Genomic DNA, 27,549 nt, shown 5'->3' with positions numbered 1-27,549 from the left:
TTTAGCTTCCAGCAAATAAATACAACAGCTGGTTTTCACTTCTATTGGTATTTTGATTCTCTTATTAATTAGTTTCTTTTTTTTTTCAGATTTTTAAATTGATTACAACATGCTCAAGTAGACTTTCTAGTCGATTCGCCCAAATTCCAACAGGAATTGGTTTATAAATTGGTTCCAACTGGAACTGGTCATTTGGAATTTCCAGCATGGGAAATTGTTTTATATGTGCCTTGATAAGTACCCTAAATTACAAATTGATGTGTCTAAATCTAATGAAGAAAACAAAAGGTACTGCTATGTAAATGCTGCACTTAAAAATATCTGTATGATTGGGCATCTGAGATCCATCTAGACTTAAGGGCATAATGTACATTTTTTTGCCCCTTCTCAGCATCAATGACAGCAGCCCATAAGCACAGTCAGTACTATGCTACGCTTGCCACGTTAGGATGACTGGTTGTATCCTAGCAGCGCTATGGCAAATCGTCAACAGATGAACTTTTTGTTTGTTTCTGCAGACTCAAAGCCTATGTCGAGAATCATGGCTATATCCCCCGGGAGATCCTCGGTTCCTGTGAGGTTTGTAAGTGTCCTGGTATGAGTCAGGATAATCTTCTTCCACCAGAGGGTAATGATCTCGGCTATGCTGGGAACTGGAAGACAAGCGGTTCCTACTCTTCCGAGCCCTTTCATTGTGATAATTTTCATCAGAGGTCATTAGACTTCGTCTTTCAACTGGAGAGTTCTCTGTGGAGTGGTTGCTGTGCCTCAGACGCTGACTCTAAAAATATCAGATGGTTCACTGGTTAAATCACATCCGCTTTGTTCACATAGAACATGCAAATGTATGTACAACAGAAGGATCTGTACAATAAGAAGCTAAATATTTGACTTAATAAAACATTCTGATGTACAAATGGTCTGCTCGAAATATCTGGTCTTATGTATTTGGTATACAACATGAGAAGAGGCTTAAAGTGCTGGTAGTTTGTGAATTTTAATTACATAACACTGCATACTTATGCTTCCTATGAAAAATATAAAAGTGAAAGTTAACTGCTGAATGGAATTTAGTATATTTAGGAGAGCCTAATAATTCCACTTCTATTGCAAAAATGAGGATTATTTTACTATTGGAAAATAAGTTGAAGTTCAGAATATTATCTGCTATTTTTTCTTCCTCTCTTGAACTGATAAAAGCTGCCTCCTAAAGTCACATACTTCTTTATCTAGTTGAATCTAGTTCCTTATACCTTTTAAAAATATTTTAGTAAAATTATGATTTGTACTGCCCATAAAATATTTGTTTCTACATCCTACATAAATGCAAGACTCAGCAACATTGTCTCCAAAGAAGTATACAATAAATTGAAGCCAGCTAACTGATACATTTACAATTCTTGCTTCCTCCAACTGAAATGTCCAGGAAAAATAATCCTCAGAATATAAACTAAATTTCTCTGATAACATGAAATTAATATCTTCAGTCACTTATTTAAGTGCTCAGTAAATGCTGTTAACATTTTTTTTCAAATCTCAGGAAAACATGTATCCTTAGCTGTGCCTACCTGCTTAAGTAGGTTGCTTCAGTTAAGAAACAGGATACTGATGAAACCAAAGACCAAGGTGCATTTTCTCTAAAGGATACTCACCTTCAGCGGGAAACTCATTCAACAGTCACAGCCTCTGCCTCTAGCCCCAACTAGGGGTCTAACAATTAAGCACCCATGGTTACTAGGAGAACTCGGCCCCAGGACCAAGGGCACCACGTTAACTCAAGTGGGGGAACCACTCCAGGTGGATGTCTGAGAGGTGCTAAGTCAGGAGTGTTATATTCATAAACAAAGTACATTTCATCTCTACCAACTTGTGTAGGTGGAATCACATTGCTTCATTTATCCATTTCCCCTCCCACAATGTATAGCTCGAAGCCAACTCTAACTGGTCAGTGGGTGTGCCATGCTCAGGTCAGCATGCAGGCGGTAAAACAAGGAAAGAAAGAGTCCCAGTGCCCACACACACACTGCATATTATAATAGGATGTTTCCCAAGTTCATTTCCAGCCACAAAAACTATTTATTTATGTGGTAGTTTTTTTTTTCTTACAAAGATGTAGCTTTGTAAAAGAGTAATAGAGTTCTAATAACATTTCAGAGAGTGCTATTTATCTTAGAGTTAACTCTACACGATCCACATTATGACTATTACAACCCATTAATACAATACTAGTCACGATGCAAGAGAACTCGACTGACAACCATTCTTCAATCAGCTGGGGGGCTGGCCACATTCCCACAGCTGCTTGGTATCATGTAGATTCATATGATATATCATTCATTCATATTCATATCAGATTCACTTCATATTATAATGCCTCTGGCTCCCCACGTCTGGCCCTGAGCACAGCACCTGAACAGCAAGAGAGCGAGCCTCCTGATCCTGCATTCATCCCCCATTCCCCTAGAGGCCATAGGTGATGGCCAAGGTGGGCCTTGCTAACGCCTAAGAAAACTCAGAGATCTGTCACTATTTCCAACCACGATGATTCTACTCTGCGCATTCTGTTTGCACATGGACAGGCCCTGCAGCCTGTGGGGCGGGGTTAGGTAAGATTGGTCATAATCTCTGTCTCTCCCTCCTCACTTAGCTGGTCCTGTGCCTGACAGTGCCACCACTGTCTAATCCTGAAGAAGTGATGTGGAGAAGTAATGAATAGACCCCTGACTAGTAGGTAGTAAGTTTCTTACAGGGTTTAGACATAGCGGAGATGAGTTCATTTTTGGCCAACACTAGCATTTGTGGGATCTTAGTTCCTGAACCGGAAATCGAACCCTTGCCCCTTGCATTGGAAGCACAGATTCTTAACTACTGGACCACCAGTGTAAGCAGAGGAGGGATGACTTTAAGTAAAAGTCATTATAAATGAACAGAGTACCAAGTTCTAAGGAAAAGGCCATTCTCTGGATAATTCTGTCTGGGGTAGATCATGACTAGGTAATGCATTCTGTGTGTGTTGCGTGTGCTTAGTCACTCAGTCGTGTCTGACTCTTCAGCCCCATGGACTGCAGCCCGCCAGGCTGCTGTGTCCATGGCAATACTCCAGGCAAGAATACTAGAGTGGGTTGCCATGTCCTCCTCCAGGGGATCTCCCCAACCCAGGGATCGAACCTAGGTCTCCTGCACTGCAGGCTGATTCTATACCATCTGAGCCACCAGGGAAGCCCAGTGCTTTCTGAGGGTACAGTAAAATAGTATATGTGAAAGTGTAAAATATCTGTTTGAATCTGCAGCCAAAAGATGCAAATCTGAAGAATTTTTTTGCTAATACTTTATAGCAAGTATATGAACCAAAGTCATTTGAGTGTGTAAAATGTAAAGTAGTCTATATGAGTAGCCACTACTTTAGACTTTTTGATATAGCAACGTACATGATTCTCTCTTCAGAGTAAGGACAATCCCAGTCTCCATCTCAATCGAGTTTCCTATAGAAGCTTAAATGTAAGGTTGTAAAAGCACAAGTGACACTACCTGTAACCCAGAAATTGCTGTGGGATATGGCGAGAGTGCTGTTGAGCCCAGGTTCCTTCCAAGCAGTGGGGTCATGGGGGTGCTACCAGTCGTGTGGGTGGCACGCCAGTAGGCCTCAAGGTACTCTCCCAGGTGTTCACATGCATCCTCCAGCTGATTCTCATCTAGTATGACATCGAACATTTCCTGCAGATAAAAAGAAAATCCATTTTATTTATACTTCAAATGTTAGACCATGAAACCTGAAATTCTATTTCATGCAGATAATGTTGTTTCTAACGTCCAACAGCAAGTATCAAATTTGAGGGGATGTACCGGCAGTTCCTAAAGTTAAAGTCAAATGAAGAACTGCAAGGTTGACCATGTACAAATTTGGACAATGACATAAAAATGGGAATGCTCATTAGATATCTGGATCTTTCATTATTTAGGGGGAAAAAAAAGATGAGGTACATAAAGAAGAGTTCTAAGTAGAATATAGTGAAAACACATATGTGTTTACATCTTTATCCGTATATTCCTATAGATACTTACTGAATATTTACTTACTTCAGAATATGAGAGAAGCAAGTTAATGGCACTGAAAGAGGAGTTCTAAAAATGTTTCAGTAACAAATGTATCACAGGAATAAACATTTCATCTCACAAATTATGTTGGAGGAAATAACATTTACTTGGGTAATTTTATTTTTTAACATTTGTTTACTTATTTGGCTGCACTGGGTCCTAGTTGTGGCCTGTGGGATCTTTTTTTTTGGGTGCACAAACTCTAGTTGTGGTGCGTGGGGTCAGTAGTTGCCACATGCTGCCTTAGTTGCTCCCTGGCACGTGGGATCTTAGTTGCCCAACCAGGGATCGAACTCACACCCCCTGCACTGCAAGGCAGATTATTAAGTACTAGTCCACCAGGGAAGTCCCTACTTGGGAATTTTTAGAATGTTTGTGAAATGATGTAATCTCTCTCCTGATAAAACAACACGACAGGTAAAGGATTAATAGTAGAAAACCACAGTATAGTCTTCCTGCTGCTAGAGGATAATTGTGTGAAATAGTTAAACAGGAATAAGAGCAAGGAATGAGTGATTGCAGAGGTAGTGGTTAGGGGTCGGGGAGGGGTCACACAGTGCCTGGTGTCCATGTGTCTGTCACTAAGGACTTGGTCTGACACCTGTTCTATAATCTGGAAGTTGCTCTTCTGCTCCGTAGGAATAGAGTGGCCCCTCTGTCGCTGCAGTGTGGTTGGGAACACAGAGAGAATATAACTGGGACACAGATTCTCTGAAGGGTCAGCCTCATAGAAATAAAAGCCATTACACAGGTACGTGAGAGTACATCCTCGACTTTCAGCAGCTGAATCCACACCTTGCCTGCTGTACCACTTCTACCGCCCCCACTTGCTTTTTCACAAGCTCATTTTAGCCAAAGAAGGAGCTTCCAGTACTGGATTCAATGCAGGGTTGCTGCCACCTGGACTTGATGCTGCAGGTGGATTGTCGGTTTTCAGCAACTGGATGGCTCTGGGTTGGTGGGGGGTCAGCTGACTCACTCTCATCAATGTGAGAGCTCCCTGAAGCAGAAGTCACCATGGAAACAATCTCTCTCCCAACATTTACTCTTTGAATGTTTCATCACATCAATCTTTACTGAACATTTTGACCCTAATTTGCAAGGCAGTGAGAAGTATTTAGCAACTAGGAAATAATAAGGTGACTTCAGTCTAAGCCACGTGGTGTTTGAGAAGAGAGCCAGCTGAAGTCATGTAGAAACCTTTCCCCCATAAGAATGCTTATTAGTGGATTTCAGATGGGTTTTTGCATATTTTATTCATTCATAAAATATTTACTTGATACCTATTCTGTGCTAGGCATTGTGAGTATACTGTGGCAAAGAAAACAGACTCCACCCTTATGCTCAAGAAGCATTCACTCTGGGTAAGAGACACGTATTAAAATCCATAATAGTCTATGCCACACTGGTACTTCAATTCAGAACAACAGAGACTGAACCATTGAATGTTCAGAATTGCAGCTTAAAGTTATGGATATAGAAGGAGGTGCAGAGTGATATGTGAAAGTCAAATTTATGAGGGAGGGGAAATTATGAGTAAGTCAAAGAATTCTATCTGTAGAGAGAAGAGAATAAAATAGAGAGGAGCAAAAGACACAATGGAAGAGACCATACAGTCCATGAGAGAATGAGAAAACAGCTAGGTCCACAGTGTCAGTCAGCATATATCCTTGTAATAAATCCTCTTCCCACTATCGCAAATCAAGCAGGTATCTGTCTCTTGAAATCAAAAGCTCCCTCCTAAACCTAAACCATCAACCATCAACCTAAACCATCAACGGTTACAAATGTAGACTCTGAAAAATGTCCCGAATGCTCTGACATACACATTGCATTCTCTGATGGCCTTGCAATGCTAACTTGAATGGAACAAAATCAGCCCCATCCCAGAGGGTGTGCATACACTTAGACGAGACAGGAAGAAGAAAGAGGAAACTGGCCAGCACAAAGGACCACTCTGTCAGCCACTCCAGGCTAAAACTGGCCACAAATTCCAGACTGTATTTCATCTGGAGTCTGCTGTTTATATAGTGTTATTTATGTTAACTGTATAATTCAATTACATAAATCTCATTCTATAATATGGGATCTCAACAACGTGTAGTCTCATGTACACACTGCTATGTTTAAAATAAACAACCACCAAAGTCCTACTATATATAGCACAGGGAACTGTGCTCAACGTTATGTGGCAGTCTATATGGGAGGGAAGTTTGGGGGAGAATGGATACATATACACGTATTGCCAAGTCACTTTCCTGTCTGTCTGAAATTATTACAATGTTGTTAATTGGTTATACTCCAATATAAAATAAAAGGTTTAAAAATACAAAAATAATTAAAATAAAAATTTACAAAGCAAAACAAAAACAAGCAAAAAAAAAAAAACCCAGAAACCAAAGGGTAGTCTCAATAACTCTTGCCTGGAAAATCCCATGGACGGAGGAGCCTGGTGGGCTGCAGCCCATGGGGTTGCTAAGAGTTGGACACAACTGAGCGACTTCACCTTCACTTTTCACTTTCATGCATTGGAGAAGGAAATGGCAACCCACTTCAGTGTTCTTGCCTGGAGAATCCCAGGGATGGGGGAGCCTGGTGGGCTGCTGTCTCTGGGGTCTCACAGAGTCAGACACGACTGAAGCGACTTAGCAGCAGCAGCAGCCACAGTCTCAACAAGTCATTTTCTTGTTTTCATAAACTCTCAAGTTAATGAACCATCCAGAGACACTTGGACTAGGGGTTCTAATTATCACAGCCAGGACTGCAAAGCCCAGAGAGGGCAAAATGTGGTAAGGAGCACCCATTGCAAAGCATTATTTGAATGAGATTTCTATCTTCCTGGCTATTCCACATGTTATTAATACATTGTATTAATAACAATGCAGACAGAATTAAACATACACTTAATTACAAGTAGTTTAATAAAGTGCTTTCCTTTGCCAATGGATAGAATTTGTATGCATCAGCACATGGCTGTTTGCTAAAGTCTCATTCATTTCTAGGAAACTAAGCTTTTGCACTGCTAAAAAGACAGCTATACGATGGAAGATGATTTGAAATTGCTTTTAGGCTTTCAAAAGCACAGAGCAAAGCAAATTTCAGCTTTTGAATGAATACTGACATATGCAGCTTATTCCCAACTAAGAGGAATCTCACAGCCTTGGTATCTATGACAATTTTTCCTTTCAACTGTTTAGGAAATAACACAGCTGATTAGACCAGAGTGTTACAAAATGAGGATAGGGCAGGAAAAATTTTTTAAAATTATACAAAGAGAAATTCGAAGAAAAGCAGACGAATAAATTATGCAAACCAGCTCTGCCAATGTTTCATAAGTTTAAAGGTTCAAGTGCAGTTAGCTCTTCACTGTGTAATATGTGAGGCCTCCGGTATGGGATATGGATGCAGAGAGCTATCTAATCAGAAGAGGGTGTGGGTAATGGGACAGTCACAGGCAGTGAGGGGTTACCCACTCGGTGACACCATGCCCTTGAGACTGCTGGAGATAGGGGTAACGCTGAGCTGTTTTCAAAGCACTGACACGGCACGCGCCTCTGACATTCTGTGATGAGATATTTTCTTCAGCTGAGCTGAGCAGAAATAATGCGGCTGCCAAAGTAAATAAGTAGTGAACAGAAGAGTCAAAACAAGTCACCAGAAAATCAGGCAGAGGAGGTCCCTTTTCTGGACAACCTCTTTCAGAAAAATGAAAAAACTAAAGCCTGAGAAATAACGAGTGAAAAACATGCCTCTAGCTTATCCAGTGGTCCAGAAATCAAATGGCAGGAAATAAAGGGGAAAAGATTGAAGCTGAATATAATAGGAATGAAGAAAGTCTGCAATAGCTTTTTAAAAATAATTTAAGTATGTAAAGTTCTGTCTAGTTCTTCATTCATGGAGTATCACATACTTGTCCAAGGAAGATATCTGAATTAGAGCAACCTGAGTTAGAGCAAGCCATCCTGGTTTGCCTGGGACTGAGTACTTCTCAGAAGTACTTTGAGTGTGCAAATCTGCAAAACTGGGGAGAATCGGAAGGTAGGTCATGCTGGTCTTCAGAAAACATGGAGTACTTTTCAGTTACTACACTGACGATTTCAACAGGTTCCATTTCTTTCCTTTATAATACATTCTCCTGGGTGGGAGGATATAGAGAGGGAATGGGCAAGTCTTTATGACTGTGAAATGCATACTTTCTAGCAAAGAGGGAGAATCTCGTTAAAACAAAAATAATTTCTAACATGTTTTATCGAGGAGTTGTTAAATGTTTTAAAATTAAAAGTTTATAAAACTTAGAAATGAATGCTTCAGTTGAATCCTAACCTTTTTGTTAAATTGGTACAGCACTAAGTAGCCAGGGGATTAAATATATATAAACTCTCCCATGGTATAAGTATTGCTTTCATTGATTTGTTGTGCAGAGATAGAACCTCACATGGGGCATCTTCCCTAGTTCTAAGTGGAAAAAAGAAATAATAGGGGTGAGCATAGTTTTGCCTCTTTATTATTGGAACATAGAGATCTTTAATTTGCCACCACGTAAAAAAATGACTGGCAAGCACTATTCAGTGAAATGAAATGGCTGAATGGCAAATAGGCAATGCTAATTATAAAATAACCAGCCAATGTTTCTTTCATGTCAGAACTGCATTCTTTATATTATTAAAGCTTTGAATTCCTGAGTACTCAACTCACTGGTCAACTAGTGATAGGAAACTCTAAGTTAAAGGGATTTTGAAAGATTTAGGAGTACTTTGGGGGATAAAGGAAAGCCTACCAATATCATGTGGCTCTAGCAGTTAGTTTCAGGCAGTTTCCACTTTAATGAGCCAAAAGGGAAACACAATCATAATTCCTACCACTGATCTGTGGGGAAAGCAGGAAGGTGAAGAATATGGTGACTCTGATACCTTTTAGTTCCTCTGTTTTAATGATCTATGACTTTCATTCTCAACCCAAACACATTTTCCTCACCACACCCATGCATACTGTTCATTCTTTTTTTTAAAAAAAAATAGATGGTTCTGCTTTTTATTTATTTATGTATTGGCTGTGCTGCCCAGCTTCAGTTCAGTTCAGTTCAGCCACTCAGTTGTGTCCGACTCTTTGTGAGCCCATGGACTTCAGGCCTCCCTGTCCATCACTAACTCTGGGAGCTTGCTCAAACTCATGTCCATTGAGTTGGTGATGCCATCCAACCATCTCATCCTCTGTCGTCCCCTTCTCCTCCCACCTTCAATCCTCCTCAACATCAGGGTCTTCTCAAATGAATCACTTCTTTGTATCAGGTGGCCAAAGTATTGGAGTTTCAGCTTCAGCATCAGTCCTTCCAGTGAATATTTAGGACTGATCTCCTCTAGGATTGACTGGTTTGATCTCCTTGCAGTCCAAGGGATTCTCAAGAGTCTTCTCCAACACCACAGTTCAAAAGCATCAATTCTTTGGCACTCAGCTTTCTTTATACTCCAAGTCTCATATCCATACATGACTACTGGAAAAACCGTAGCTTTGACTAGATGGACCTTTGTCAGCAAAGTAATGTCTCTGCTTTTTAATATGCTGTGTAGGTTGGTCATAACTTTTCTTTTAAGGAGAAAGTGTCTTTTAATTTCATGGCTGCAGTCACTGTCTGCAGTGATTCTGGAGCCCAAGAAAATAAAGTCTCTCACTGTTTCCATTGTTTCCCCAACTATTTGCCTTGAAGTGATGGGACGAGATGCCATGATGTTAGAGTTTTGAATGCTGCCTTTTAAGCCAACTTTTTCACTCTCCTCTTTCACTTTCATCAAGAGGCTCTTTAGTTCTTCGCTTTCTGCCATAAGGGTGGTGTCATCTGCGTATCATATGTTATTGATACAGGATCCTAGTTCCCTGACAAGGGATTAGATTCAAGGCCACAATTGTGAAAAACTCTAACTCCTAACAACTGGACTGCCAAGGAACTCCATCCTGTCCATTTTTTTCTTTTTCAAATGTATTTATTTTTATTGGAGGATGATTGCTTTACAATATTGTGCTGGTGTCTGAAATATATCAATATGAATCAGCCATAGGTATACAATATACAGCCATTCCCTCTTGAGACTCCCTCCCAACCCCTACCCCCCACCCTGTCCATTCTTAATCTTCAAAAGTTTTAACAACATTTATCAGTGCTACTGTCTGCAGAAGAGGCACCTGGTGTTTTTGTTGAGTCCGTATTAACCCAATACTTTAAATCATAGTACTGAAGGGAAACTGTTCAATATCACGGTAATCCAAGTCTATGCCCTGACCAGTAATGCTGAAGAAGCTAGTTGAACGGTTCTATGAAGACCTACAAGACCTTCTAGAACTAACACCCAAAAAAGATATCCATTTCATTACAGGGGACTGGAATACAAAAGTAGGAAGTCAAGAGATATCTGGAGTAACAGGCAAATTTGGCCTTGGAGTACAAAATGACACAGGGCAAAGGCTAATAGAGTTTTGCCAAAAGAACGCACTGGTCATAGCAAACACCCTCTTCCAACAACACAAGAGAAGACTCTACACATGGACATCACCAGGTCAACACTGAAATCAGATTGGTTATATTCTTTGCAGCCAAAGATGCAGAAGCTCTATACAGTCAGCAAAAACAAGACTGGGAGCGGACTGTGGCTCAGATCATGAACTCCTTATTGCCAAATTCAGACTGAAATTGAAGAAAGTAGGGAAAACCACTATACCATTCAGGTATGACCTAAATCAAATCCCTTATGATTATACAGTGGAAGTGAGAAATAGATTTAAGGGACCAGATCTGACAGACAGAATGCCTGATGAACTATGGATGGAGGTTCATGACATTGTAAGGAGACAGGAATCAAGACCATCCCCAAGAAAAAGAAATGCAAAAAAAAAGCAAAATGACTGTCTGGGGAGGCCTTACAAATAGTTGTGAAAAGAAGGGAAGCAAAAAGCAAAGGAGAAAAGGAAAGATAAACCCATTTGAATGCAGAGTCCCAAAGAACAGCAAGGAGAGATAAGAAAGCCTTCCTCAGTGACCAATGCAAAGAAATAGAGGAAAACAATAGAATCGGAAAGACTAGAGATCTCTTCAAGAAAATTAGAGATACCAAGGGAACGTTTCATGCAAAGATGGGCTCAATAAAGGACAGAAATGGTAGGGACCTAACAGAGGCAGATGATATTAAGAAGAGGTGACAAGAATACACAGAAGAACTGTACAAAAAAGATCTTCATGACCCAGATAATCATGATGGTGTGATCACTCACCTAGAGCCAGACATCCTGGAATGTGAAGTCAAGTGGGCCTTAGGAAGCATCACTACAAATGAAGCTAGTGGAGGTGATGAAATTCCAGTTGAGCTATTTCAAATCCTGAAAGATGACACTGTGAAAGCGCTGCACTCAAATTGCCAGCAAATTTGGAAAACTCAGCAGTGGCCACAGGACTGGAAAAGGTCAGTTTTCATTCCAGTCCCAAAGAAAGGCAATGCCAAAGAATGCTCAAACTACCGCACAATCGCACTCATCTCACACACTAGTAAAGTAAGGCTTAAAATTTTCCAAGCCAGACTTCAGCAATACATGAACCGTGAAATTCCAGATGTTCAAGATGGTTTTACCAAAGGCAGAGGAACCAGAGATCAAACTGCCAACATCTGCTGGATCATTGAAAAAAGAAGAGAGTTCCAGAAAAACATCTATTTCTGCTTTATTGACTATGCCAAAGCCTTTGACTGTGTGGATCACAATAAACTGTGGAAAATTCTGAAAGAGATGGGAGTACCAGACCACCTGACCTGCCTCTTGAGAAACCTTTATGCACGTGAGGAAGCAACAGTTAGAACTGGACATGGAACAACAAACAGACTGGTTCCAAATAGGAAAAGGAGTACGTCAAGGCTGTATATTGTCACCCTGCTTATTTAACTTCTATGCAGAGTACATCATGAGAAACGCTGGGCTGGAAGAAGCACAAGCTGGAATCAAGATTGCCGGGAGAAATATCAATAATCTCAGATATGCAGATGACAACACCCTTATGGCAGAAAGTGAAGAGGAACTAAAAAGCCTCCTGATGAAAGTGAAAGAGGAGAGTGAAAAAGTTGGCTTAAAGCTCAACATTCAGAAAACGAAGATCATGGCATCTGGTCCCATCACTTCATGGCAAATAGACTTGGAAACATGGAAACAGTGTCAGACTTTATTTTCTTGGGGCCCCAAAATCACTGCAGATGGTGACTGCAGCCATGAAATTAAGACACTTACTCCTTGGAAGGAAAGTTATGACCAACCTAGACAGCATATTAAAAAGCAGGGACATTACTTTGCCAACAAAGGTCTGTCTAGTTAAGGCTATGATTTTTCCAGTGGTCAGGTATGGATGTGAGAATTGGACTATAAAGAAAGCTGAGTGCCGAAGAATTGATGCTTTTGAACTGTGGTGTTGGAGAAGACTCTTAAGAGTCCCTTGGACTGCAAGGAGATCCAACCAGTCCATTCTAAAGGAGATCAGTCCTGGGTGTTCACTGGAAGGACTGATGCTGAAGCTGAAACTCCAGTACTTTGGCCACCTCATGCAAAGAGTTGACTCATTGGAAAAGACTCTGATGTTGGGAGGGATTGGGGGCAGGGAGAAGAGGGGATGACAGAGGATGAGATGGCTGGATGGCATCACCGACTCAATGGACATGGTTTTGGGTGAACTCCGGGAGTTGGTGATGGACAGGGAGGCCTGGGCGTGCTGCAGTTCATGCAGTGGCAAAGAGTTGGACACGACTAAGTGACTGAACTGAACTGAACTGAAGGGAGTGAACTGTCCCTAAGATGGCATGTCTAAGTTGGGTGACTGAAATTCCTGCAATAAGAGTAGTCTCCTTGGGACTGAGAGAAACTAGATCCTGTGCGGCCTTGTTTCATGAAGGAAACAAGGTCAAGTGATGCTTCCTAAGGCCCACTTGACTTCACATTCCAGGATGTCTGGCTCTAGGTGAGTGATCACACCGTTGTGATTATCTGGGTCATGAAGATCTTTTTTGTACAGTTCTTCTGTATTCTTGCCACCTCTTCAGGGTCAGATTTTGGTAACATCTGAAATTGATTAGTCACTTTTTCAAACGCCATGTTGTGAATTACTTTCTATACTTGTACAGAATCCAGAGACTCTGTACTAGTGAATGCACCTTCACAGCTGGCACTTCAGGTAGGAGAATCCACATGATTCTAAGTAATTTAAATAAAATTACTGGAATAGGGCGGTGTGATAGCAATACTACTGTTATAGGATCCTGGGTACTAACATTCACTTCAGAGTTCCTGTGTTTAATAGAGTAAATCTGAGTCCATTCAGCAATGGAAAATAAAGGATGAGAGACGAGAACAACCATGGCTACTGTAATGTTGGAGGTTTGCAAGTCTCTGTGGAGGAGACGTGCTTCCCTCTTGCAGAAAGAGTGATGATTATCATTTTACACGTACAGAAAAATTACAGAGCTCAAAGAGCCAGGGTCAGCTTTTGGTAACACAAGCCAGCTTGTAGCTAAATGGGACTAAAGGATTACATTTCATTTATATATTCAATTGTCTGCCTATCTGCTTTTCTCACTATGCATTATGTAACTGAATACCATAGTACTGGGGCAAATTGAACTTTGCACTTCTTAAATGTACTATTTCAACTTCTCTGAAAAGGAAAAGGGCATCTGGTGCAAGCAAAATGAAATCCAGCACTATAGTATATAGGTGTATAACCCAAATGGAAATTCAGGCTGGTCGTATAAAAACACACATATGAAACAGGCTTGTGGGTCCTCGTCTCTCAAGACCCTTTTCTGTCTGCATCCCACCTTTTCTTCTGTGAATCTAGAGGAAGCAATGAAGGAAAGTCCTCCTTCCAGAGTAGAAGTATTCAGTAGCCCATCCTTCCAGCTCATCTTTCTGTTTGTGGCAGATCGAAAATGGCCACAAGGTCTTTAACACTCTCTGCATGGAGATGTAGGGTTTATGTCCTGTCTCCTTGAATCTGAGCAGCCTCTAGATTCCTTTGACTAGCAGAACACCGTGGAAGTGATGCTGGGCCAGTAAACCCAATATCTAAGTTTCAGGGGTTGGAATACTTGCTCTTGGAGCCCTGGGAGCTGCCACGTAAGACGCTCATATTCTTGATGGAAAGGGACGAGGTCGGTCACCAGCTCTGTACCACCAAGTGGTCGTCATTTGATGTCACTAAATTTTGGGGAAGTTCACTGCACAGAAATAGACAACCAGAACCTTGTTCTAGAACAAGGGTGGCAACTTTGATGGGCTGGCTACCTTGGGCCTGCCTCGTACTTCTATAAACAAAGTTTGATTGGAACACTCACAATGTGTGGCTACTTTCCTGCCCCCAAGGCAGAGTTGAGTAGTTTTGTAAAGACCACATGGTACACAAGCCTAAAATATTTACTCCCTGGCACTTTACTGGAAATGTTTACTGATCCCATTCTTAGAAGAAGCCTCACTCATGAAACCCATGATTCTCTCTGCAAGAATATATATATATCACTATATAATCATTATCTAATGATATAATGATATATTTATATGCTGTATATTATATCATATATAGTAACCTATCTGTTGCCATTCAGTCTCTAAAGTCTTGTCAGATGAGAAGACGGAGATCTTATGCTGACTTGGCAAAGATATACGACCTCTGGAAAGTCAGTTCATCTCTCTTGGTCTCAGTTCTCTCATTTGCTAAATGATCAGTCTTCCCCTAGAATTGTTCCATGAAACACTATACCCACAGGATGCTCTGCGGGAAATGGTTCTATAGTCGAAATTCAGGAGAAGAAAGGTACACTATCCTAATGGAGCTATAAACTATCTATTAGCATATTAAAGCTTTTGCAGTAAAGAGAACAGTCTATGTTTACACAAATGTTGTCTCAAACATTTTTGGTACCAAAGTGCTTTCTACCTATTGACTCTGCATAGAACCCATACTGGGAAGAACACACGCCAGGAAATACTACACCAGGTGCTTTTCAAAGTCCCTTTTTTCTTCAACAGTCCCTGAGTTTATTTTTCTAAGTACAGAGAGTTAATCTTTTCAGTACTTTTTTAGACTTCCCTTTCTAAAGACTGCTGCTTGTAATTTCTTAGCAATGCGAGACTCCGCTAGTGCAATTTGCTGACTTTTCAGATTGGAGATGCAGTGGCCAATTAAGGAAGCTGCAAATTCTCCTAGAGGAACTAAAATGACACAGTGATCACCCATCTTTGGATGACAATGATAATTACCGTCTTGAAGTGAAGTAGGGAAAATGCAGATACATTTTGAGATTTTACCAGTTTTTATAATCTGAAGATTTTCTCAAAAATTCCAAAATGAGTATACAGTTCCTTCTTAGCATTACAAATGCTATTCAAACAATACCAAATGAACATGTTTAACGATGTGAATACAGAGTGTATACAGAATATTAAATACAAAGTAACGTTGCTTATCCAGACTACTTGTTTAGAATTCCAGGTTATCAAACCAGTTATATAAAACAAGAAAGTGTTTATCCTGCTGAAATAACAACAGGGCAAAGCTGCCTTCCCAGTGCATCAGGATGTTGGAGATTCCTGACATGAGGACATATCGTAAGGCCGCTCACAGTATTATCTGCATTGAAGTCCACTATCTTCTCTTGGTTCCAGTTATTTCAGATGTAATATGTTGTACTCACACAACTACTCAACTACCAACTCTCTCAGCAGCTAAAATATATCAATATTAATAAGACAAGTTATTTTTCTCTAGTAATTATTAGAGATAAATGTTAACAAACACATTCTATAAAAAGATCAAATTCAAAAGGAACAAGTTTAGTGCACCTGAAATGCATCTCAAGGAATCACATACTGAGACTTCTTATAACATCATTAACCAAAACTTCTGTATATATTCCTCTAAACCAGTGTTACTCAACAGGAAGTGATGGCTTTCCCTACATATGAAGATATTTTCAGTTGCCACAACTCAGTAGTTGTTACTGGCCAGGGATGATGCTGAACATACTACAATGCACAGGACAGGTCCCTGTAACAAAAGTTATCCAACACAGAATGTGGAGCAACCCTGATCTAAACTGTTCTTTCTTTTTTTCAAACTTTAAACTTTTTATTCTGTATTGGGGTATAGCCGATTAATAATATTGTGATTGTTATTGTTCAGTTGCTCAGTTGTGTCCAACCCTTTGCGACCCATGGACTGCAGCATGCCAGGCTTCCCTGTCCTTCACCATCTCTCAAAGCTTGCTCAAACTCATGTCCATTGAGTTGGTGATGCCTTCCAACCATCTCATCCTCTGTCATCCCTTTCTCTTCCTGCCTTCAGTCTTTCCCAGCATCAAGGTCTTGTCCACTGAGTTGGCTCTTCCCATCAGGTGGCCAAAGTATTGGAGCTTCAGCATCAGTCCTTCCGATGAATATTCAGGATTGATTTCCTTTAGGAGTTACTGGTTTGATTTCCTTGAGTCCAAGGGACTCTCAAGAGTCTTCTCCAAGACTCTTGTTATGATAGTTTCAGGTAAACAGCAAAGGGACTTAGTCATACATATACATGTATCCATTCTTCTTCAAAACCCCTTCCATCCAGGCTGGCACATAACATTGAGTAGAGTTCCATGTGCTATACAATAGGTCCTTGTTGTTTAGCCATTTTGAATATAGCAGTGTGTACACTTGCAGATGACACCACACTTATGGCAAAAAGTGAAGAGGAACTAAAGAGCCTCTTGATGAAAGTAAAAGAGGAGAGTGGAAAAAGTTGGCTTAAATCTCAACATTCAGAAAACTAAGATCATGGCATCTGGTCCCATCACTTCATGGCGAATAGATGGGGAAACAGTGTCAGACTTTATTTTTGGGGGCTCCAAAATCACTGTGGATGGTGACTGCAGCCATGAAATTAAAAGACGCTTACTCCTTGGAAGGAAAGTTATAACTAACCTAGATAGCATATTAAAAAGCAGAGACATTACTTTGCCAACAAAGATCCGTCTAGTTAAGGCTATGGTTTTTCCAGTGGTCATGTATGGATGCGAAAGTTGGACTGTGAAGAAAGCTGAGTGCCAAAGAATTGATGCTTTTGAACTGTGGTGTTGGAAAAGACTCTTGAGAGTCCCTTGGACTGCAAGGAGATCCAAGCAGTCCATTCTAAAGGAGATCAGTCCTGGGTGCTCATTGGAAGGACTGATGCTAAAGCTGAAACTCCAGTACTTTGGCCACCTCATGCAAAGAGTTGACTCATTGGAAAAGACCCTGATGCTCGGAAGGATTGGGGGCAGGAGGAGAAGGGGACGACCAAGGATGAGATGGCTGGATGGCATCACCGACTCGATGGACATGAGTTTGAGTGAACTCCGGGAGTTGGTGATGGACAGGGAGGCCTGGCGTGCTGTGATTCATGGGGTCACAGAGTCAGACACCACTGAGCGACTGAACTGAACTGAACTGAATGTGAGCTGGTGAGTGTTAAAGGCACTTTAGGAAGGAAAAGAATACCAGTCACAGACTGCAGCCCCTCCCTACAAAGAGCCCCAGGGGAGCTCAAGATGTAAGAAAAACACAGCGCACTGGCCCCAGATAGCTGAGATGCACATGAAAGGAATGACTTCAGTGAGCCCAGACTCTTGCACGTTCCCATTCATATAAAAGCGCTAAATTCCTTAACTTGAGATTTCTGTTTTTTTTTTTTTCATTAACAATAATCTTTTGACATTAAGACTACCTACCCTTTGTTGCAAAACTTCTATTTAACCTGTCTCCTCTCTCACCTCCTCAGAGCAGTTCTCTCAGGGTTACTTGAGATGCTGTCTCTCGGGCTTATAGTCCTAAAAATTCCCGCTAAATAAAACATAACCCTCAACTTTTAGGTTGTGAATATTTTTTAAGTTGACAGTGAGCTACACAGAATTAAGATGAATAAATCTTCAAATTTGTCAGATTTAACCTTATAGAGGCATGGATACCATGTACTCAGAGGTGCACACATGTTGTTCTCTGAAACGTCTTAACGATGTTTTGAAACAATAGGCATGTTACTTGACTTGATATATCTTCTGTTTAATTTTATACTCTTCTCTTCCCTGGGCTCTACAACCCTCATGATCTCCATAATATGTCTACGCTGATCACATCCAAACTCTAGGTAGAATCAGAGTGTCAAAGTAAGGAAGGGATGTCAGAGGCCACAGCCTTTGGTCTTCACCAGAGGAGACTTCTTCCATAACACCTGACATCAGGTCCCAGGTCCCACTCCACTCCCACCCCTACCTCCAATGCAATTGGAGACACGCTCTCTACTTAGACAGCCGCTGTGGAACGCCTTCCTCCTTTTGGGTAAGTTTGATCACTGTGCCAAATGAGATCAGACAGGCCCAGCTGCTCTCAAGTCCACCCAGGTCTGCTCCTCAAAGTCTACAGATCTTAGCCACACGTCTGGGACCTCCTGGAAGCAGTGCCGTTCTCACAGCGTGAACTCAGACAAGGTCAGTGAGAGCTGAGATATTTACTTGGCATCTTTCCTTTTGTACTCTTCCCTCTTCATTTTCCACCATTCAAGCAGGTGGCAGGGTCTGTGCTTCCTTGTCTGCTGAGGAAAGGGGTGTTTGTTACAGGAAATTGCCTGCTCTCCATTTCCCCTTCTGGATTTTGTGTCCTTAAAGCCTAAACCCGTTGGAAACATTTTGTGCTAAATGCCTCTGGAAACAAAAGAAGGTGGGGATGCTTTTAGATACAACAAAAGCAAAGAGGAAGTTCCTTTAATAGCAATAAGGGGTGGGGGAAGATACTGATAGAGAAGGGAGCTCTCTTGCCAATGCCCCAGAGAGGAGGGGCTTTGTGTCTCCCTGCCTTGCCAAAGACTCCCTGTTCCCAATAAGGTCTGATTGCAACACAACAGCCATTCTTTTTCTTTTTTAAGATATTTATTTGTCTACAGCGGGTCTTGGTTGTGAAATGCAGGATCTTGGTTGAGGCATACAAACTCTTAGTTAAGGCATGTGGGATCTAGCTCCCTGACAAGGGATTGAACCCAAGCCACCTGCATCACAAGCTCAGAAGCTTAGCCACTGGACTACCAGGTAAGTCCCACAGCACCCATTCTTAAGGACCACGTGGATTTGGTCAGTGAATTGGTTCTCTGAATTGGAGCTCCTCCCCTCATTCTCTCAACTTTCTTGCCAACCCCACCCTTACCATGTGGGGGTCCTTGTTCTGCTCTTGGTCAGGGTAAAGGCAGCTGCAAGCGTGGCTAAGCATCCTGCCTGCCCAAGTGCTGTTTCTCGCACAGTGAACTTGGGGGCCAGAAATCCACCCACATGACACAGCTGTGTCCTAGTGGAGCAGTACAGTGGACAGAGCTTTGGAGTCAGACATACCCAGGGTTGAGTCTTAGGGCTCACTTATTTTTTATTTATATTGGAGCACAACTAATTGTTACTTTCAATAAATTTCTTAATGGGAACTTAGCTTTCTCCTGGAGGAACTAAGAACAGTGTTATCTACTCTGGTGTCACAGAGGTATATGCCCCCATTCCCCTGGAGTGAGGACCTGATGTGATGAGAGCAGTCAGCAGATAGCCTTGTGTTGCTGTGCCGTTAGGATCCACCAGGTACTCAAGCCCGTGCTTTCCCTGGGCTGCTTCTAGACACCGCCTGAGTATGGGGACTAGAGCCAGAACATTTCTGCTCAGAATGAGGATCCTCTGCTGCTAAGTCGCTTCAGTCATGTCCAACTCTGTGTGACCCCATAGACAGCAGCCCACCAGGCTCCGTCGTCCCTGGGATTCTCCAGGCAAGAACACTGGAGTGGGTTGCCATTTCCTTCTACAATGCATGAAAGTGAAAAGTGCAAAGTGAAGTCGCTCAGTCGTATCTGACTCTTAGCGACCCCATGGACTGCAGCCTTCCAGGCTCCTCCATCCATGGGATTTTCCATGCAAGAGTACTGGAGTGGGGTGCCATCGCCTTCTCCAGAGGATCCTCTAGTACTCTGGGAATCCCCAGCTCCTAGGGGGTGACTTTCTCAACCCTCCAGCACAGTCTGAGGTTCTTCCTCCCCACTTTTTCCTTCCTCCTTTCCTTTCACTGAGTCAGAACTGCATCAAATCTAGAGGCTCTCCTTCCAGCTCTGCTTCTGTTCTCCCCCCAGCTCTGCTTCTGTTCTCCCCCCTTTTTTTCTCATAGATATTTGTTGTTGTTGTTCAGTTGCTCATTCATGTCCAAATCTTTGCAACTGCATGGATTGCAGCACACCAGGCTTCCCTGTCCTTCACTATCTCTCTGAGTTTGTTCAAACTCACGTCCATTGATTTGGTGAGCCTATCTCATCCTCTGTCGCTCCCTTCTCCTCCAGCTCTCAATCTTTCCCAGCATCAGGGTCTTTTCCAGTGAGTTGGCTCTTCACATCAGGTGGCCAAAGTATTGGAGTTTCCGTTTCAGCATCAGACCCAATGAATATTCAGGACTGACTTCCTTTAGGATTGACTGGCTTGATCTCCTTGCAGTCCAAGGGACTCTCAAGAGCCTTCTCTAGAACCACAATTCAAAAGCATCAGTTCTTTGGCGCTCAGCCTTCTTTATGGTCCAACTCTCACATCTGTACCTGACTACTGGAAAAACCATAGCTTTGACTATATGGACCTTTGTGGTTCATAGTGAAAGTGATGTCTCTGCTTTTTAATACACTGTCTAGGTTCATCATAGCTTTCCTTCCAAAGAGCATCTTTTAATTTTTTGGCTACAATCACTGTCTATTTCTGCTTTATTGCCTATGCCAAAGCCTTTGACTGTGTGGATCACAATAAACTGTAGAAAATTTTGAAAGAGATGGGAGTACCGGACCACCTGACCTGCCTCTTGAGAAACCTGTATGCAGGTCAGGAAGCAACAGTTAGAACTGAACATGGAACAACAGACTGGTTCCAAAGAGGAAGCACAAGCTGGAATCAAGATTGCCAGAAGAAATATCAATAACCTCAGATATGCAGATGACACCACCCTTATGGCAGAAAGTGAAGAGGAACTAAAGAGCCTCTTGATGAAAGTGAAAGAGGAGAGTGGAAAAAGTTGGCTTAAGGCTCAACATTCAGAAAACTAAGATCATGGCATCTGGTCCCATCACTTCATGGCAAATAGATGGGGAAACAGTGGCTGACTTTATTTTGGGGGGCTCCAAAATCACTGCAGATGGTGACTGCAGCCATGAAATTAAAAGACACTTATTCCTTGGAAGGAAAGTTATGACCAACCTAGATAGCATATTAAAAAGCAGAGACATGACTTTGTCAACAAAGGTCCGTCTAGTCAAGGCTATGGTTTTTCCAGCGGTCATGTATGGATGTGAGAGTTGGACTATAAAGAAAGCTGAGTGCCGAAGAACTGATGCTTTTGAACTGTGGTGTTGGAGAAGACTCTTGAGAGTCCCTTGCACTGCAAAGAGATCCAACAAGTCCATTCTAAAGGAGATCAGTCCTGAATATTCATTCGAAGGACTGATGCTGAAGCTGAAACTCCAATCCTTTGGCCACCTGATGTGAAGAGCTGACACATTTGAAAAGATGATGCTGGGAAAGACTGAGGGCAGGAGGAGAAGGGGATGACAGAGGATGAGATGGTTGAATGGCATCACTGACTCAATGGAGATGGGTTTGGGTGGACTTAGGGAGTTGGTGATGGACTGGGAGGCCTGATGTGCTGTGGTTCATGGGGTTGCAAAGAGTTGGGCAAGACTGAGCAACTGAACTAAACTGAACTGAACTGTCTGCAGTGGCTTTATAGCCCAAGAAGATAAAATCTGCCACTGTTTCTACTTTTTTCTCTTCTATTTGCCATGAAGTGATGGGACCAGATGCCATGATCTTAGTTTTTTGAATGTTGACTTTTAAGCCAGGTTTTTCACTCTCATAGGCATTTTCCCTAATAAATCTGGACTTTGAATTCACTTAAGTGTCTGCTTCTCAGAAAACCCAACTGATATAAATACCCCTAGAAAACTGTTCTAAAAATTTAAAACAATAGCATAGTTCCTGTCTTTTGGTAGCTTCTCAGTTAAAGGTTTGCTTCCTCCACGTGGGATGCATTACAGGGACTGAGTAATACACTTCTATATCTGCTCAGTACTTTAAGCATGGATTCCATGTGTGAGTGAACTTCAGTAGTCAGCAATGTGAAGTTGGACTTCTTTATATAGCATTCCAGACTCTGACCTATCAAAATCATCTGCAGGCAGGTAACCATGTTTGGGTGTGTGAACAGGTGGGTTGGATTGTGAGGGAAGGAAACTGGCTTGGGTGCCAGGAAGATCTAAATCTAACCTTAATTTGCTGTGTGCCTTAGGGAAATCACTTAACCTGTCTGTCTTCAGTTGACTCAACTATATGATGGGGATGATACTGCTTAATTTACTAATTGTGAGGGTTAGAGATAATCTAGGTAAGGCATCTAGCACAGTGTCTGGCCCATTGTAAGCGTCCAATGTGCTGCCTGTATATCCTGATTCTTACCCTGTAGTCTTATTGCCTCTACATCATTTCATTCATTCAATATTTATTGTGGGTCTACTATGATAGGAACTTGAGACATAACAGTGAAACTGACAGGCACAGATCCTCACAGAGTCTGACAGGTGGGCACATCACGGTACAAAGTACATCCAGAAATTATAACAGAAACATTTAGATGCTGCTTATTACGTGCAAGGTACTGTTCTAAGAGCTTTACTATACATTCACTCACTGAGCCTTTATATCAATCCAACCAGATATCTGCTCAAGATGAGATAACTAGGGATGTGATAGACTTGGGTAGATTTGAACCCAGGCAGTCAGCTTCAGAGTCTATATTTTTAACAGCTACACTGTTGCTTCTCTAAACATCTGAATTAGAGTTTATGACTCCACAGATCACGAACAATCCTTACATAAGTATATAACAAAACCTAGTGAATTAAATCAGTAGACAAACACTTATTTCCTTTAGAGAAACATAGGCACAGAAATAGTAAGTCAGCTGAGCAGGTATAGACACTGGTGACCCACATGGCACAGTTACCATCCCCCAACCTCCCACTTCCTCACTGTTTGCTCGGCTTTGAACTCAGCAGCTGTTCTCTGGCAGTGGCATTAGAAGAAAAATTGTTATAATACAGTTTTTCACCTTACTTAGCCTTGACCTTTTCATCTGCAGTAACCACAGGGCTCTTCTAGTTCTAATAAATTCTCAGTTTTCGGTGTCATAATCTTTTATGCCTATCAGAACTTTCTGGCAGAAAAGTTAAAGTCAAATCGGTGTGTTTTATTTGTTGTTTTCTTTTCATAAAAGCATCCACATGACTGCATTAAGTAGTTTGCTGAGTGTCTGCAAGGCAATCAAGGTGGCAGTAAGGACATTGGACCCCAGACACTAAGTTCATTTCTTATTACGTGGCAGACATAACCGAGCTTTGCATGCCTGGGTAGCCAAAGTGACAACAGTTTGTTCCAAGAAATCCTTTAGGTTTATGACAACATACCATTATCATGACCATTCTAGAATAAAAATGACAATGCCAATATGATAAAAACCCACCAGCCTCTTCTAACTAGTCAAGAATGATTAAGACCAAAAAAGATGATTGTACTTACAGGGGGGCACTGTGCAAGTTTATCAGCTGCTACCAGTTGAACATTTAAGTGTTTACTTTGAGACTTTCCTCTAGATTTAATCAACCGCTGTAAAACCTGATAGAAGAAGACATGAATCTGAGATACTATCAGTGAGTTGAAAGAAAACCAAGTAAATCAAGACATCTTTTTCAGAGTCTGTTTAACCCTGAGTATTTAATAGGGAGGAAACACAAAATGACAAGTTTCATATACATGTAAACTCTGTAATGACATCATTCAATTACATTGGCTTTCAGTTATAGTGGATTTGATATGTCCATCCTATTCTTGCTACATGTGAGGTCTTGGTGGGTTCCTAAGTACCCTTCCTAGATTTTATCCAGAGATTTCAAAATGAGCCCTGCAAAAATGGAGGCACTGATCTGTACCAGATCATTTATGTCCAAATTCAGTTGAGTAGCATTTTGGTTCACTATCTTGATGTCTGATCAATATCAGAGTCACTTATATATTTGACTCTCTTTATGTCATTGATAATTATTAAGGCATCCAGTCTAATCTGACATTAACAGGACAATTTCATCTTTGAAATCTAGGCAAAACATTTGCACTGGTATATTGCTACATATAAACCAGTGATACACCTATGTCTTTTGGGACACTGCTGTAATTGCATTTTTCTATCTACTCCTCTTTCCCTTAATTATTTTTTAGCAGAAATAGGATGCTTCCTCGGAAACAGTACTAATCTATAAGGCTCTATGATACCACCGCACATATATCCACGAGGGGACCAGTTCCTGCACTAGTGGACTCCCTGGCAATTGGGGCCAGAAGGTTGAACTCTATTCCGCTGAAGTAAAGGGTGCTTGAATCCCCTTCAGTTCTGGATCAGCAATTCTAAGTGGTCAAAGTCATTTCACTCCATTCTAATGATTGCCCAAACGTCCTGGCTTGGTCGGGACTCCAGGCTCACCCTGCACAGAACCAGTGCCTGGAGAGATGGAAGGCTGAGGAGGTCAGAAGGGTTGGGAAGGGCACATGCTTTCCCTGGGAGAGGAGACTACTGGTCTGGTTCGAAGTTGAATACGCATTTAAGTAAGAAAATGAACTCTTGGAGCCACTGGAAAGAAACTGATTGTTAAGGTAGTACCTCCCAAGGGTATCCAATTCATATTCACTTTTTAGAACATCAAGTTTTTAAAATTAAAAAAATCCAAGTCAAAATGGACCAATTTAAAAATAAATAAATAAATGGATATATAAAAGTTTGTAAGGGAAAAAAGGGACCAATTTGAGGCTGTCTCACTTTTATTTTTATCTCCCCTATTGGCATAAAGATACATGGCAGATACTCCATTGTGCTTCATCACAGAATAATTATTTTCCTTGAAGGATTCTCCAGGCCAGAATACTGGAGTGGCTAGCCTTTCCCTTCTCCAGGCTAACATTTCCCTTCTCCAGGGGATCTTCCCAACTCAGGGATCAAACCCAAGTCTCCTGCATTGTAGGCAGACTCTTTACCACCTGAGTCACAGAGGAAGCCCAAGAACACTGGAGTGGGTAGCCTATCCCTTCTCCAGCAGATCTTCCCGACAACCAAACCGGGGTCTCCTGCATTGCAGGTGGATTCTTTACCAGCTGAGCTATCAGGGAAGCCCTGAAGAACCCAACCTAAGCATAAATGCACAGATCTATAAAGTTTCCACCAGAGATGTTATACAGTGATGTTTGGCTTTAGATTTATGGTAAATATATGTGTACTTCTTGAACTATTTTCTCTCTCAGCTGAGGAGATAATATAGGTGATATAAGAATCAATTTTACCTAAGAGATTTACCAAGATAGCACCTAAAATCTCTGAAAAGCCAGACTTAACTTTTTGTCATCTTTCCTGTTTTTTGATTTTTTTTTTTTTTTTTGCTTTTTATTATATTCTTGCATAACTGCCTGGTTTGGGAACCACACAGACAGTGAGTTTCTTGAAGGAATAAATTATTCTTTATTTGCTATCTCAAAACTTCAAGAACCTGTACAGACCAGGTGAATCAAAAACAGTATTCATTAAAAGGGTCTTAAAAAGACATTTTCCTTGCCACAAACAAAAATGCACAGAGCGAAGAGTGTTTCAAAAGAAACTGACCTTCTAAATCTTAAGACAGAAATGAGCTAATTACCTTTGGAGATGAGACTTTTACATGAACAATAATTGGTGCTAAGGAGGTCTTTATAAGTTGTGCTGGGTGATTGATGGTGTCTGCATCAAGAACAACCAGTTGCAAAGATCTTGCCAACTCAAAGATTCTTTCAATTTCACTTTGCACTTCCGCTAAAAGGAGAAATAACAAATAACAGGTTACGGTATTTTTTATTAATTAGTTCCTATATTTAAAAAATAGTACCTGTTTCAGATATGTTAGCCTACATTGCAAAACAGAATATTTTGAATTTTCATAGTTCTGTCTAACTTAAGATCTTTTCCAAAGAGAGATGGGTTTTGAATTTTACCCAAAACTAAACAGTTGGTGGAAAAAACTGAGATGGTGCACTGGATTTGCTTCTTACACTCACTCTAATATTTAGCTATTGACATAGCTATGTTGTTTTGATTGTGATTTTGTTCTAAAGAACTTTACTTTTAGCTCTAGAAGCTGAAACCACATTTTAGGAAGCCACCAAAATACAGGTGCAGAGCAACATCACATGGAAAACAAATTGCACTGAAATATGTCTACCAATCAACAGTTTACAGGTTAATATTTTATGGATATGTTTTTATAAAGTCATGCAGCTCATCTGTTCTGACTGATATGCACATTTTTGTATCCTTGTTAAATGTTCTGGACCTACTCTTACAATTAGCATATTGCTAAGTCTTCACTAAGTGCTAGGGCCAGTGGACTTATTCTATGGCATAATTATCTTCAGTATTAAAAAAATACAACTTAACGCCAATTAAAGTGTCACAATGCATTTCGATGCAAATCTACTGGGCCAGGTGTAAGAGCCAACTGACCTGAATTTGTGCATGAATCTGGTCAAATGAAAGATCTAGTTATTTTCAATGTTCAAAGCAATCTGGCTATTGTTTAAGTAAAAATTAAGCAGATTATCTGCAAAACATAATATGGATTTCTGAACTATAAAAGCTTTATGTAATATATCTTCTTATAAATCACCTGATTGATTGATCATGTCCAAAATCTGAATTAGTCTATTTAATTTTCAGAGAGATGATCTCGTTTTGCTTTTTGGTTTCTTTTGGCTACAGGTATGACCTACCAATATTGTAATCTTGTCTAAATTACACAGAGTAGACAAAGGCATCTAATTTAAATTATTTCAAAGATGGACTAGGAAAAAGTTGATGTCACTCTAAATATCCTCATTGAAAAGGGTATGTGCCAGAAGCTCATGATTTGCTTATTCAGAATAAACACAAATTTATGTCAATCACCAAAGAGACCCCCTTTTTTACTGAATAGACTGACAGGGTGTGTGGGATCATGAATGCTCAAGTCTATCATGTAACTATTTTCTAGGGCTCCGCATAATAGCATAAAATTCTTATAAAATTCTTATTTCCCACAAAATCACTGATGTTTAATGCATGATCTGTATTAGAAGTATGAATTTAAAGAGTCACCAGGACCCAGTAGAAGCTATTCAGTTCAACTTCTGACTCACAACATGTTCTCGGATTTCCTTCCTGTAATGGGTTGAACTGCATCCCCCCAGATTCCTATGTTGAAGTCATAACCCGCTGATACCTCAGGATGTAACCTCATTTTTGAGATAGGGTCTTTATAGAGATCATCAAGTT

The 27,549-nt window shown here is 40.9% G+C and overlaps 1 protein-coding gene across 1 annotated transcript in view; it reads right to left on the bottom strand.

Moving 5' to 3' along the window:
* Nucleotides 1-72: 72 nt before the first annotated feature.
* Nucleotides 73-27,549, bottom strand: part of CACNB4 (calcium voltage-gated channel auxiliary subunit beta 4) — a 142,904-nt gene continuing 115,427 nt past the window's right edge. Inside the window, exons 10-13 of the mRNA XM_069577527.1 lie at nt 25,904-26,055; nt 23,745-23,840; nt 3,529-3,714; nt 73-781 (exon numbers count right to left, since the gene is read on the bottom strand). Coding sequence (XP_069433628.1) covers nt 521-781; nt 3,529-3,714; nt 23,745-23,840; nt 25,904-26,055 — 695 coding nt within the window. The 3' untranslated portion in view covers nt 73-520. The remainder of the gene's footprint in view (nt 782-3,528; nt 3,715-23,744; nt 23,841-25,903; nt 26,056-27,549) is intronic.

Source organism: Ovis canadensis, chromosome 2 (genome assembly GCF_042477335.2).
Source record: "Ovis canadensis isolate MfBH-ARS-UI-01 breed Bighorn chromosome 2, ARS-UI_OviCan_v2, whole genome shotgun sequence".
Classification (NCBI taxonomy): Eukaryota; Metazoa; Chordata; class Mammalia; order Artiodactyla; family Bovidae; genus Ovis; species Ovis canadensis.
Note: the sequence above shows the minus strand (reverse complement) of the source record. Positions and strands in the feature narration are given on the sequence as shown.